The sequence below is a fragment of the Cetorhinus maximus genome, chromosome 28, assembly GCF_964194155.1.
Source record: "Cetorhinus maximus chromosome 28, sCetMax3.hap1.1, whole genome shotgun sequence".
In the NCBI taxonomy this organism is placed as follows: Eukaryota; Metazoa; Chordata; class Chondrichthyes; order Lamniformes; family Cetorhinidae; genus Cetorhinus; species Cetorhinus maximus.
Genome location: NC_135906.1, coordinates 13,814,701 through 13,827,865, shown reverse-complemented (window position 1 = coordinate 13,827,865; position 13,165 = coordinate 13,814,701). Strand labels below are relative to the sequence as shown.

The window sequence follows — 13,165 nt, the reverse complement described above, 5'->3', positions numbered from 1 at the left end:
GGCTACTCGTTACCAGAAGGTCAAGTTCGGACACCCCAGCTTTAGAACATATTTATGATTTTGGGTAAACCTTTGCCCTATTCCTCTCCCTTGGGAAGATGGTAATGTCACTGGACTAGTAATCCAGAGGCCCAGGTTTAATGCTCTGGGGATGTGGGTTCTAATCCCACCATGGTAGCTGGAGGAATTTAAATCGGAACTAAAAGCTCAGTAATGGTGCCCAGGAAACTATCATCAATTGTCCTGAAAATCCATCTGGTTCACTAATGCCCTTTAGGCTAGGGGAAGAAATCTGACGTCCTTACCTGGTCTGGCCTACATATGGCTCCAGACCTACAGTAATGTGGTTGATTCTTAACTGCCCTCTGAAATGGCCTAGCAAGCCACTCAGCTCAAAGGATGGACGCCAAATGTTGGCCTTGACAGTGATGCCTACGTAAAAAAAAAAAACAACTCTGAATTGGGTCAGACTCCAAATGAAGAAACCTCGTGTTAAACACAAGGGGCAGAATTTTCTGACTTCGCCCGCTGCTGGGATCATCCGATCCCACCGAAAGTCAACGGACTTCTGGCTGGGCCACCCAACCTCCCATCATGGTGGGTCTGGAAAATCCCGGCCAAGGTGCTGACCACCAGACACACCAATTTTCAAGAAATGTTAATGAAAACATCACTTGGTGAACTAACTAAACTAAACATGGATACTCAACAACAACTTGCATTTATATAGTGCTTTTAATGTAGTAAAATTACCAAAGGTGCTTCCAAAGGACCACGATGACCCTGATCCACATAAGATGATATTGGGAGAGGTGGCCAACAGTTTGGTCAAAGAGGTGGGTTTTAAGGGGCAACTTAAAAGGAGGGGAGAGAGAGAGGTGGGGAGATTTAGGAATGGAATTCCAGATCTCAAGGCCTGAACATCTAAGAGTGTGGTGAGGGATACACAGGAGGCCAGCACTGGAGGAACACAGACTGTAGGGCTGAAGGAGTTAGAGATAGAGAGGAGCGAGGCTGTGGAGGGATGGTAATGGAATGAGCCACCTTGACTTTGCCAGTGTCATTCCTTGTCAAGGTCGTGCAAAGGCTCTACAGGAAGTACGTTACCTCAATTTCAATAGTGGCCATTAGAATCGCAAAGTTAGCCAGGCGCAAACATCCACATGTTGTATGGTTTCCACTGGAAGTCACCATTTTGCAGCCAATGGGAGACCAGAAGCTTCTCTCCTTCACATTTTCCCAATGGACACAAATCGGCATTTTGTTCGAGTTTATTTCCTGTGTCAAACAAACAGTTGTTACCTTGACTGCAGTCTGTCACATTTAGAAAATGGGCCTTTCAGCTTTTACACATCCAATACTATTACTTACAAAGATAAGCTCCGCATAATATACATTTTTTTTTGGAAATTTGATAAGCGTTCATATATTTCAAAAGCACTGGAGTTAGGATCGCCTCCCCAGCTTTTCCTCACCCTCCTCTCAAGAGTTTGATTCAGTTCCATGGGCTTGCATTGTCTCCAAGAGGCAACTATTCGAGGTGACCTAGACAATGGGCGGTGGCTTGGCTATTCGACTTCGGAAGCCATCAGGGTTAAGCCTGACCCCAGCCTCTGTCCACACATGGCAAGAATAGTGATCAGGAGCTGCATTCCATTAGAGAAAGCCTCCGGCTGAGATCAGCTAATGGCAAGGGGTCATGGCATAATATACTACCTCTAAGTTTATAGGTAATTCCTCAAGATATTGGGGATCAAAGGCATTTATTGGTTGTCGCAAGAGGAGGGTAACCATTATTAATCGCACGTACTTAAGAGAAAACTTAGAATAATACAAGCTGTGGGAAAATTCACACGTTAGTCTGAGTGAAGCGGCTGATTAAATTCTGAAGTTGCTGTTTTAGTCACCCAGCTTTTAAACCTTTCCTTCAATCTGTCTTTTTTTTAATTCGTCACGGGTGTGGGTGTCACAGGCTGGGCCAGCATTTGCCGCCCATCCCTAATTTCCCTCGAGAAGATGGTGGTGAGCTGCCTTCTTGACCCACTTCAGTCCGTGCGTTGCAGGAACACCCACAGTGCTGTCAGGAAAGGGGATTCCCCAAGGGTGAATCAGTAGATTTCTACTTTAGCTCATTCGACTCACTGCCGCAACTCCAGTTTTAATAGAAACCGCTCCCCACACTTAATCAGGGGTTTCACCTTGACCGAATTGCCACTCAAATGCAGAGTGACGGTGAGACCTGGGACTCACTGTCTAACGAGGGTGGGGGAATCACAGGCAATGAATGATTTCAAAAGGAAAATGGATGGGCATCTGAGGGAAGTATTGTTGCACAGCCAAGGGGATGGAGCTAGTGTCACCCATATTAGCGCAAGCAGAAAACGCTAGAAAAACTCAGCGGGTCTGACAGCATCTGTGGAGAGAGAAACAGAGTAAACATCTCGAGTCCGTGTGACCCTTCTTCAGAGCTGAAGAGAAATGGAAATGTGATGAAATTTATACTGTTAAAGGTGGGGGGTGCGTGGAACTGGATAGAAGGCCAGTGATAGGTGAGGACAAAGGAGGGATTGACAAAGATGTCATGACCTAAAGGCCAAAGGGAGCATTAATGGTAGTGGTTAGTGATAAAAAAAAGGTGCTAATAGTGGCATTAAGGTAAGAAAGCAGAATGTGATTGTAGCAGAACAAGGTCAGCATTGTGTGAAAGAACAACATGGAACAAGTGACAGATGGCCCTGTAGGGGATGGGGTAGGGGGGAAAAAAAGGATAGAAAATGGGATAAAAAAGGGGATAAGACCACGGATAAATGAATAAAAATAAAAATAAAATTAAGTGGATAAAAAATAAAAATGAATATAGAAGAAAGGCGATTAAAAAAGGGGGTGAGGATGGAGGAGAGAGTTCATGGTCTGAAGTTGTTGAACTCAATATTCAGTCCGGAAGGCTGTAAAGTGCCTAGTCGGAAGATGAGGTGCTGTTCCTCCAGTTTGCATTGAGCTTCACTGGAACATTGCAGCAGGCCAAGGACAGACATGTGGGCATGAGAGCAGGGTGATGTGTTGAAATGGCAAGCGACAGGGAGGTCTGGGTCATGCTTGCGGACAGACCGGAGGTTTTCAAAATCATGGAGGGTTTGGACAGAGTAAATCCATGGCAGAAAGGTTGGCAACCAGAGGATAGAGATTGATTGGCAAAAGAACCAACATGAGAAAGAATGTTTTTTTTAAAAATGCAGCGAGTGGTTAGGATCTGGAGTGTAATGCCGAAGAGTGTGGTGGAGGCAGATTCAATCGTGGCTTTTGAAAGGGAATTGGACTAGCACCTGAAGACAAAAAACAATTACGGAACCAAAGGGAAAGGGCGGGGGAGTGGGACTAGTTGAGTTACTCTTGCAGAGAGCTAGCACGGACATGACTGGCCGAATGGCCTCCCTTCGCACTATAAGATGATGTGATTCTATGTCTTTGCTTTCTTGTTTGACCAGAAGTGAAGCCTTAAAGCCTTCTCACTGAAACTTAGGCTGGGATTTTCCGACCCCGGTACCGACAGGCATGATGGGAAAATTTGGAGAGCCATTGACATTTAACGCAACATTCCCGTGGAATGAGGGCGGAAAATCCCACCCTTGAAATGGAAAAAATTAAAGGTTAATGGAAAGAATGAACCTTTTCTTAAAAGAGGGGTCATGATCTATATTGTTCTATGGTTCTATAGGTCAATGGGACTAGCGGAATAATATTTTGGCACACACTAGAAGGGCCGAATGGCCTGTTTTCTGTGCTGTAGTGTTCTATGGTTCTATGGGTCTGTTTTGGCACAGTATCACACGCTGGGCAGTGGGAAAAACCTCCAATAAATCACAGATGGATGTGGGAATAAAATATGAATCATTAACAGATAACGTCTCAAAAGTCAAACAAAAACAACGCCTCTGACAAACCTCTTTGTGCCTCAAGGTGAAGTTGACGGGTTCACGCAATTCGGTTCTCGGCCCATCATCTCCCATCGTCACTGTCACCACATCGGAGATCAGCTTGCAATCCCCGCCCACCTTTTCCCTTTTCCCATTTTGTTCATCCACAAAATCCCCGTCCAAAATGGATCCCAGGTTACCGTAGGCAATAAAGCCAACAGCGGCGACCCCTGGTGGGGAGAAATGGCAGGCAAGCGTCAGAACCACGCCAACTAAAAAGGGCAACCAGAGCAACAGGAAGGCCGAAACACTCAGTGGGTCAGGCAGCAAGTGTGGAGAGAGGGATAGAGTTAATGGCCTGGAGAGCGAGGGGACAGGGGAGAGGAGTCCCGGATGTATGGGCTTCCCTGGAAGTTGACCACTTTTAAATTTCTTCACCAGGTTTTCTGCCTGTCGAGTGAAAAGGCCTGTGGACAAGGCCGCAGATAAGGAGCAAAGAGCAGAGAGGGAGGGAGAGAGAGAGATTGTATTGGTGGGATGTGAGGGGTGGGGGAGGTGGGGAGGGGTAGAGGAGATCTCCCCAAGAAAGGGGAGATTGTGGAGATGGGGCGGGGGAGATTGGAGGAAGTTAAACATTACTGGGGGAGATTGAAAGGTTGTTGAGGTTAAGTTAAACTTGTTGGGCCCGGAGGAAACACTCCTGCTCCTTCTGGCCCACAAGCAGAGCTGTAAAGGCATCCACCTAATGGATAGACAGCACTTGGTCTAGGTTATCTTCTGGAGTGGATGCGATTGCCTGAGGGGGACAGGGGGGGGAATTTTCCAGTGTATTTTTTTCCCTAATTATCCCCGGTTTTCTTTCTGGGAGGTTACATGGCTGCTGGAGAGAAGGAAATACCTAGTTATTTTGGTCCAGCTATCATTAGTTTGGGGAAGGCTTGATGGACCAGTTGGATTATTCCTGCCTTTCCTCTTTAGTCTTCTGATGTAGGATCTAAATTGGAACACACAGATCTGTTCATGTCTGTATATTCAGGGGATGTTGCTTTAAACTTTGTCCATGGGCCTTGGTGCTCAGTGTACAAACTTGAGTGACCATAGGCAAAGATCTTAGACACTCGTACCAACTTGTTTTAACCCTGGCAAACATGGACATTGTACAACGGAGAAGAGTAGTTATTAAATCGGTCTACAGACTGTCTAAGGGCGTAGAATGGACTACCAGCTACACCTGGCACAGGTGAATGCCACTTCCTCACCTAGATTCTCCCACTCTTTTACAATTGCTCACTTAATAGTTCTGCTACCTTGAACGGCCTCAAAGAGATAGAGGGAGATAGAGGGAGATAAAGAGAGAAAAGGGAGAGAGATAGAATGACATTGACCACTCTGACTAAGCCTTTGTTGACCTGTCCTAATGTCCTCTCCGGCACTGAGTGTGGTCTGACTACATTCCTATGTTGAGCCTTCATGAAAAGGAGTTGCACAAATTACCAAGTGGTTGTAGCAATAGCCAGTGTTACCTGAATGGCTCCCTCCAGTGGCTGTTCTCCAGTAAAGCTCCATTTTATTGTCCCTCACGTCCAGTGTCAGCCTTTCGTTCTTGGAAATCTTTCCTCGATGAACCCGTATTTTGAGATCTGAAAACACGGACGGCAGTGTGATTTGTCTGTTACAGGTCATCTTGGATCACATTATGTGCCTAAACTTATCTAGGGGAAATCATTTAAGGCATATGAAACCTAACGTCATTCACAGCACAACTCAGTTAAGCACAAAAGACTCATCAGAACACCAAGAAATATGAGCAGGAATAGACCATTTGAGTGTGCTCCACCATTCAATATGACCATGAATAATCTTCTCACATCAGCATCACACCCTTCTCAACATCAAAATATCTTCAAGTACTTTACAACCTATGAGGCATTGTTACTTGTAGGGTAGGAAATGGGGTTGCCAATTTGCACACAGCAAGCTCCCACAAACAGCAGTGAAATATTTGACCAGAGAATCGGGTTCAGTAACGTTGGCCAGGGTTTTTAGCACGGCAAGGTTTCCCCACCCTGCCACCCGAAGGAGTGTTCATTGGCTGGAGGAGAGGAGGGACTTCCACCTCCCGGTCGGGAGGAAGTCCCGCCTCAGAGAGCTGCCAGCCAATCTGATTGGCCGGCATCTCTCTAGTCCCAGTAGCGCCAGAAGTTGCAGTGGACAGGACTGAAACCGCAACCAGTCCCCAGAGTCTCAGCCCTGGGAGTCCAGGAAGCAGGTTGGAGTGCAGGGTCTCAGGGCAGGGAGGGGAGGTGAGGCAATGCCCTTCAGGTTGGCAGTGGACGTGGGTTCGTTGGTGGACAGCCCTGGGAGAACGAGCACCCGCAGAGGGGTAGACCTTGTGAGATGGGGCCGGGTGTGCCTGATGTTGAAAGGAGGCCATTTATGGAGGCGCCATCAATGGCTGATCTTGGGCTTGAACTCTGTTTTCCCACTTGCTCCCCATAGCCCTTGATTCCTTGAGAGACCAAAATCTGTCTGTCCCAGCAGTGAAGTAATTCCTCCCCATCTCAGTCCTAAATGATCAGCCCCTTATCCTGAGACTGTGCCCCCCCGTGTTTTAGATTCCCCGACCAGCAGAAACAATCTCTGAGTGTCCACCTTATCAAGCCCCCTCTGAATCAAGCATGTTCCAATGAGATTGTCTCTCATTCTTGTCTCTCATTCTTCTAAACTCCAATTTGCTCAGTAATGAATTCGAGTTTACCAGAGTGCTGAAAATACTTGGATTATTTCATTCCATAACTAAATGATCAAAGAAGAGAGAAATCCTCACATTTAAGGAATTTCAATTCACTGGTCAAACAGTCCGATTGGAGAACTCCACTTGAAGTTAGAGAATTGTTGCTGGAATGTTTTAACCCATTCCCCAACATCTGTTCCAGTTGAATACTACACTCCATTGGAAGCAATGAATTTATTAGACTGTTAAAAATTTCAAAGTCTCAATTGTTTGTTTCTAATGAGCATCGACTGTTATTGGGCAGTAAAGAGGAGACTGGCAGGTGACTTGAAAGGCCTTTAAAGTTGTGAAAGGATTTAATTGGCTGGATGTAGATGTTTCCACTTGTGGAGACCACCAAAACTGAGGGTTATTTATAGGAGAGATGGTGGCATAGTGGTAATGTCACTACACCAGTAACCCTTGGCTCTGGGGATAGGGGTTCAAATCCCAGGCTAGTCTCAGTAATGGTGACCATCATTGATCTGTTGTAAAGACTGATCTCACTAATGTCCTTTAGGCAAGGCGTGTTACTCCAGGCCACTGTCCCCTTACCACCCCCACCCCCCACCAATCAATGTGGTTGACTCTTAACTGGCCTCCAAAATGCACAGTTCAAGGGCAATTAGGGATGGGGAACAAATGCTGGCTTTGCCAGTGATGTTCACATCACATGAAGAATACAGGAAAACAAATGTAGGATGGTTATCAATAAACTTCTTTACCTGGAGTGTGGCTCAACATCACAAGGTGAGTAGCATAGGTGCATTTAAAAGGAAGCTTGATAAACACATGAGGGGGAAAGGAATAACATTATGAGTGGAAGGAGGCTCATGTGGAGGATAAACTCTGGCATAGAAGGCTTGGGCTGAATGGCCTGTTTCTATTCTGTAGTAATGTCATTCTGCAATCATCCCAAACAGTAATATGACAAGCTAATCGGGTCTGTGTTGCTATTGATTGAGGGGTGAATATGGGCCAGGCAACAGTGTGACAGCTCCATGCTCTTTGAAGACTGACATCATTTCAGTTGTATGTTTGTTCGTCTAGCTTCAGAATGATTACAGAGACGTTGGTATTTTCAAACAACAACTGGATCATTTTATACAACAGGACTTGGTATCCATGACTAAGTATTACGCTGCTGAAGCCATGAACATTCTCACCCTCTTTTTCTAGTCACGTGTTCCCTTACCTCATCATTATGAGAGGTGCCAGTTACACAGTCCCACACAGTGACCCTTACAAACCTTAATACTGCAATTTCCATTGACCAGAACAAACTGGTGGGTGGGAGGGTGGCGTGGCTTGGGGTGGCTTGGCGTGGGGGTGTGGTTGAATTTGGACTTAACGTCACATCTGAAGAATGAAGAAAAGCTCACACAGTTCCTGGTGGCATTGCTTTAGGGGGCAAACAGCTCTCGAATGGTTGGGTAGAACCATCTCCCATGGCTTCAAGCAAAGAGTGGTAGAAATCGGAAACTCTAACCAAAAAAGCAGCATGTGCCAGCCAATCATTCTAAATTGGGCACCGAAAAGGGCACAGAGCCGATGGATGGAGTTAAGGTATGGATCAGCCATGATCTCACTGCATGGTGGAGCAGGCTCGAGAGGCTGAATGGTCTACTCCTGACCCTTTGTAAGGCTCATTGCAAAGACGCCCGGCAGTGCACAGCATGTTGCAAACTGATCATTGGATTAAACGTCGGTTGAGATTTACCCAGAAACTTTGATGATGCTGTCAACGTTCCATTAGGTGCATTCAAAGCAGCCGCCATCATGGAACTGGACACGGTCTGCAGCAGTTTAGAGGCCGTGCTGTGTTTGGTGTTAGGCTCCAGACTCTCCCACTTCGGGTTGTCGACAATACTCTCTGTGAGATTAACAATTTCCTGCGGATGAGAATGCATTTATTCTCTCCAGCGTTAATAGCCCATCGATTAGAGGAAAATCTTGCCAGTTGAAGTTTCATTCCCTCTCACTCGTAACACAGTGTAAGTAACACACACCTCATAGCCATAGACGGAGGGTTTTGGGAAGGAGGTAGAAGCGGGCTGTCCAAGGATGGGAGACTATGAGGTTGGAAGCTGCGGAGGGAAGATCTCCTGAGGAGATGAGGTCAGTGACAGTCCTGGAAACAATCGCTTAATGTTCGGTGGTGGGGTCATGGTCCAGGGGGAGGTAGGAGGAAGTGTCTGGGAGTTGGCGCTCAGCCTCTGTGAGGTAGAGGTCAGTACGCCAGACAGCAACAGCACCACCCTTGACGGCAGGTTTGATAACAACGTCAGGGTTGGACCTGAGAGAACGGAGTGCAGCAAGTTCAGAAGGAGGCAGGCTAGAATGGGTGAGAGGAGCAGAGAAATTGAGATGGCCAATGTCACGTCAACAGTTCTCAATGAAAAGATCGAGAGCAGATAAGAGGCCAGAGGGAGGGGTCCAGGTGGAGGGAGAGTACTGGAGGCGGGTGAAAGAGCCACCCATATTAATGTTGATGGAATATGGATATTAGTCGGTGATGGCGACACAACTAAAGCGGAAGTAGAAGGGAATAGGACTGATTGGGTTACTCTAAAGACAGCCAACATGGACACGAATGGCCACCTTCTGTGTCATAATGACTGCATGGGTTGAATTTTTCGTGGGGTGAGGAAGAGGTTGGTAGCGGACCTGCCTGTGATTGGCCAGCTTGCCCTGCAGCCATTTTACGGCCCTCTGGCCATTAATTGACTTGAGGCGGGCCTTCTGCCTCCATCGGAGAGGAAGTCCTGCCTCCCAGAACTTGTCCCAGCAATGCCTCAGGGAGCGACGGCCACCGTTGGAACAGCAGGCAGGTCCGAAGAGGAGGTGCTGATGGAACCTGCACTTTCGGGTAAGTTTGGGATCTGGTTGGTGCCAGGCTGGGGGAAGAGTTGGTGGGGAGGGGGACGATCAGGATCGACAGGGTTTGGTGGGGGGTGGTGGTGTGGAGGGGGAGGTTGTATCACCTGGTGCTTGGACAGTCCCACACTGGAAGAAAGTGATCATTTTGCCACATGTTCAGCTTATTGTCATGGCAAGTTAAACGGAAACACATCAACACACGTACAGACATACAAAATCAGACGCCACTGATTGAATCCTAGTTGTTTGAGTGATCTTTTCAAATTCTGCTCTGGGATGTGTCTTGTTTATCCCATTGGTTGGAAACATTTTGTAACACTATGTGAATGAATTTTCCCCCTTTGTTCCAGTGATATCGTGCCCAGGGAGTGCTGTTCTCCGTCACAGGGAGCAATTTTAATCCGATTCACCATCAGGAAGCTGGTGGCTTCGAAATCAATGCTACCCTTTTTTACACCCCTGTTTGATTTTACTCACCATTAACGTCAGTTTCCATCCAATCCCCTGGGTTCCCTGCTTCAGTCTTGTATTTATATAAAACCTTTCACTGCTGTAGTGTAAAGGTTAAACAGATGGGACATGCTAATATATGATGCGGATGATGATGTATCTCTGACATCAATCAGCCGTGTGCTAGACTCTTGAGAGAGAGGTTGGAATGACGCCTACTCTGTAACCTGTTCAGATGTAGTACTAATAAACAAGTGTGAAGCAGGTACCAGAGTATGCCTACAGTCTGTCCACTAACCAAATCCCATGCTGTGAGTCCGTGACAGAAAGACCCATGTCAGAACAACTACCTCAGTACATTACAGCCAATGAAGCACCTTTGAAGTGCAGTTACTGTTGTAATAAGGAAATTACCTTCATGGTATGAGGTGTGTGTGTGAGAGAGTGAGTGCCAAATGGAATGCATGGGTTGCAGTTCCCAGTGCAAAGCCAGCTCTAAATGACCTCGTGACAAGAAATTCCAAAATTTGACTGGTTAAAGGCGATCGCCTTTAGGGGTTTTTCCCAAAACGTGTATCAAGACATGGTCCTGCTCAGTGCAGCGCATTTCTCCTTTAAGAGCCTCAATCATCTGCGTGCCATTAAAGAGAAAACCTGTATTACATTTAATATGCCTAAATGAAAACTAGGGAGGTCACGTGCCACAATGGGTAGCGTCCCAGAAGCTCTGGGTTCAAGTCCCTGCCCAGAATTGGTGGCCAAGGATGGTGTGATCCTAATGTGGTCAAATAGGCCAAGTATCAACCTGCAAATCCTTCCGACACATGCCAATGTCAGGCGGTAAGAGCGGGAGAGATTCCTGGTCAGCCGTGCGGTGGAGAGGAAGTCAGAGCCTCTACCATCACTGTCCACGACTCAAGACACTACAGCAACGCATGTAAGAGTGCGTGTTGCCACAGCGACTCGGACTCCCGGAGTAAACTGTAGCACTCCACCGCCAAATGAAAACTGAGGTTTCACACACAGTATTTCTACAGCACCCTTGAAGTTTACAGGATGCACCAAAATACTTTGCAGCCAATTCAGTACCTTTGAAGTGTAATGATGGTTGTAGTGTAGGCAAATGCGTGCACAGCAAGATCCCACGAACAGCCATGAAGTAAATGACCAAATAATCGGCTTTCAGTTGGTGTCCGTTAAGGGCCTCCAGCCAGAAAGTCGGTGGGGGTTGGGGGTGGGGGGAGGTTGGGGGGGGTGGGGGGGGGTTGGGGGGGGGAGGGTGGTGGGGGGGTGGGGAGAGGGGGGTCAACCCCGCCTCAGCTGATCATGGAAGCTCTCACCTGATTGCCTACAGTCGGGGCTCCCATCGCTTCAAGGGATGAGATTGCACACCCCGCCCCCTAGAGCTGCTGGCCAATTGGAAGGCCAGCTGCTCTTCAGTCCCAGCAGTGCCACAGGGAGTAGTGGCCACTGCTGGGACTGCAACCAGGCAGCAGCAGTGTCAATGGAGGAAGCTCCCGGAATCCAGGTAAGTGGGGTTGTGGAGGTGTTACGAAGGGGTGTTGGTGTCAAATGTTAAATTTCAATTTCATCGGCTGGAAACTGTTTTAAAAGGCAGTTTCAACTGTTGACACAAAGACTCCGACTCAAGATGGCTGCCAGAGGTCACCTGACCTGTCTGAAACTGCAGGCCGGTCAAGCTTCTGAAAGCTCCCAATGGGGATTAAAATAGGGCATGCCCAGATAATCCCCCCCGTGGAATTTCATACCTGCAGGGTCAATGATTACTCCAAAGATGGGATGAAATTTAAACTGGCCACCACAATTTGTATCATGGTATAACTACATTCCATTTTCCTCAGGATGGAGGTGAAGAGTCTACAGAAACAAAGGCTGCCCTGGAGGTGTTGATATTTTCTCCCCAGGTCATCGCGTGGAAGATTGGGCCATTCAGAGGTGATGGCTTGGACATTAAAAAATTTAATCGCCCAGGCTATAACACAATGGCCAAGATCAGTCCAGATATGAGCTAATAAATTAGCTTCTGTGGAACGCTCAATCGTCAACGAAAGAGAGAGGACATGTGATCATAACCACCTTCTTGAAACTTCTTTTATTGCAAAAAATCCTGCTTGCTTTGGAACAGTGTGGAGAAGTAATATCAGGAACGCAGAAGACGCCAACAGCAGAAAGCTGCGTACCTCTCTCTCTCTCTCTCTCTACTAAATTGAACATTGTCTGCTTGCTTCAGCAGAGAAATTCTAAAGAAGAGTTCAAATTCCACAGCAGTGTTTCCAGGAGGAAAACTAAGGACTACAGCTTTAAGAACTGCCTCAGCTGCGAACAACTGTACCAAGGATGTGCAAACAGTGAACTCTCCATTTAGTCGCCTTTTCTTGTTGAATCTTAATTTGGCCAAAAGTTAACCCTCCTCTATTTTGTAAATTGGATTTTAGCAGGGGCGTGTGTGTGTGTGTTTGCGAAAGTCAGAGTGTGTGTTTACCTTTTTAATAATTTAATATTTTTACCTGGCTGCTTTTTTTTGCACAATAAAAACTAACCCCTTATTTTGTCTAAACTCAAGAAAGCCTGGCTGACTGAGTTCTTTGCAATTAATATGCAACCAGTTAGTACACACACGGAATTGGTACAATCATCCTTTTAAATTTAAAAAAAAACCTGTTTCGACCAAACGAGGTGTGGGAAATAGAGGAGTCCTTCTACCCTCCCTCGCCTGGTCATAACATAACAATATCAAAGACTAGCCAGCCGATTACCAGGGTAGAGGATGCAAGGGGCCTGAAAGACAGGGAAGGTTTCAATAACTTACCGTCACAGTTAAATCAGATAAATCATTTGGGTGCAGTTGATGGATGAAGGTGTCCAGGCTTTCCAAATCGTCTAAGGCTTTTGAAATATTTCCTGAAGTTGAATTCAGAAGCAATTGGATTTATACATTGACCAATATTCCGAAAAGGTGTGTTTTACAACTGTTAAAGTCCTGTCAGTGCTGTGACTGCTATTGTGTCCTTCAGTACACCAGCCTACAAACCGGAGTGAAATAACTGACCAGATCACCGGACTCATTCAGCTGATGGTCGAGAGGTCACCACTGGCCAGGATACCGGGGGGGGGTGGGGGGACTGCC

At 46.8% G+C, this 13,165-nt stretch overlaps 1 protein-coding gene across 1 annotated transcript in view; it reads right to left on the bottom strand.

Moving 5' to 3' along the window:
• Window positions 1-13,165, bottom strand: part of LOC144668762 (adhesion G protein-coupled receptor E3-like) — a 57,673-nt gene that overhangs the window by 26,694 nt on the left and 17,814 nt on the right. Inside the window, exons 4-8 of the mRNA XM_078531092.1 lie at window positions 12,848-12,939; window positions 8,408-8,579; window positions 5,438-5,554; window positions 3,942-4,144; window positions 1,108-1,278 (exon numbers count right to left, since the gene is read on the bottom strand). Of these exons, the coding sequence (XP_078387218.1) occupies window positions 1,108-1,278; window positions 3,942-4,144; window positions 5,438-5,554; window positions 8,408-8,579; window positions 12,848-12,939 (755 nt within the window). The remainder of the gene's footprint in view (window positions 1-1,107; window positions 1,279-3,941; window positions 4,145-5,437; window positions 5,555-8,407; window positions 8,580-12,847; window positions 12,940-13,165) is intronic.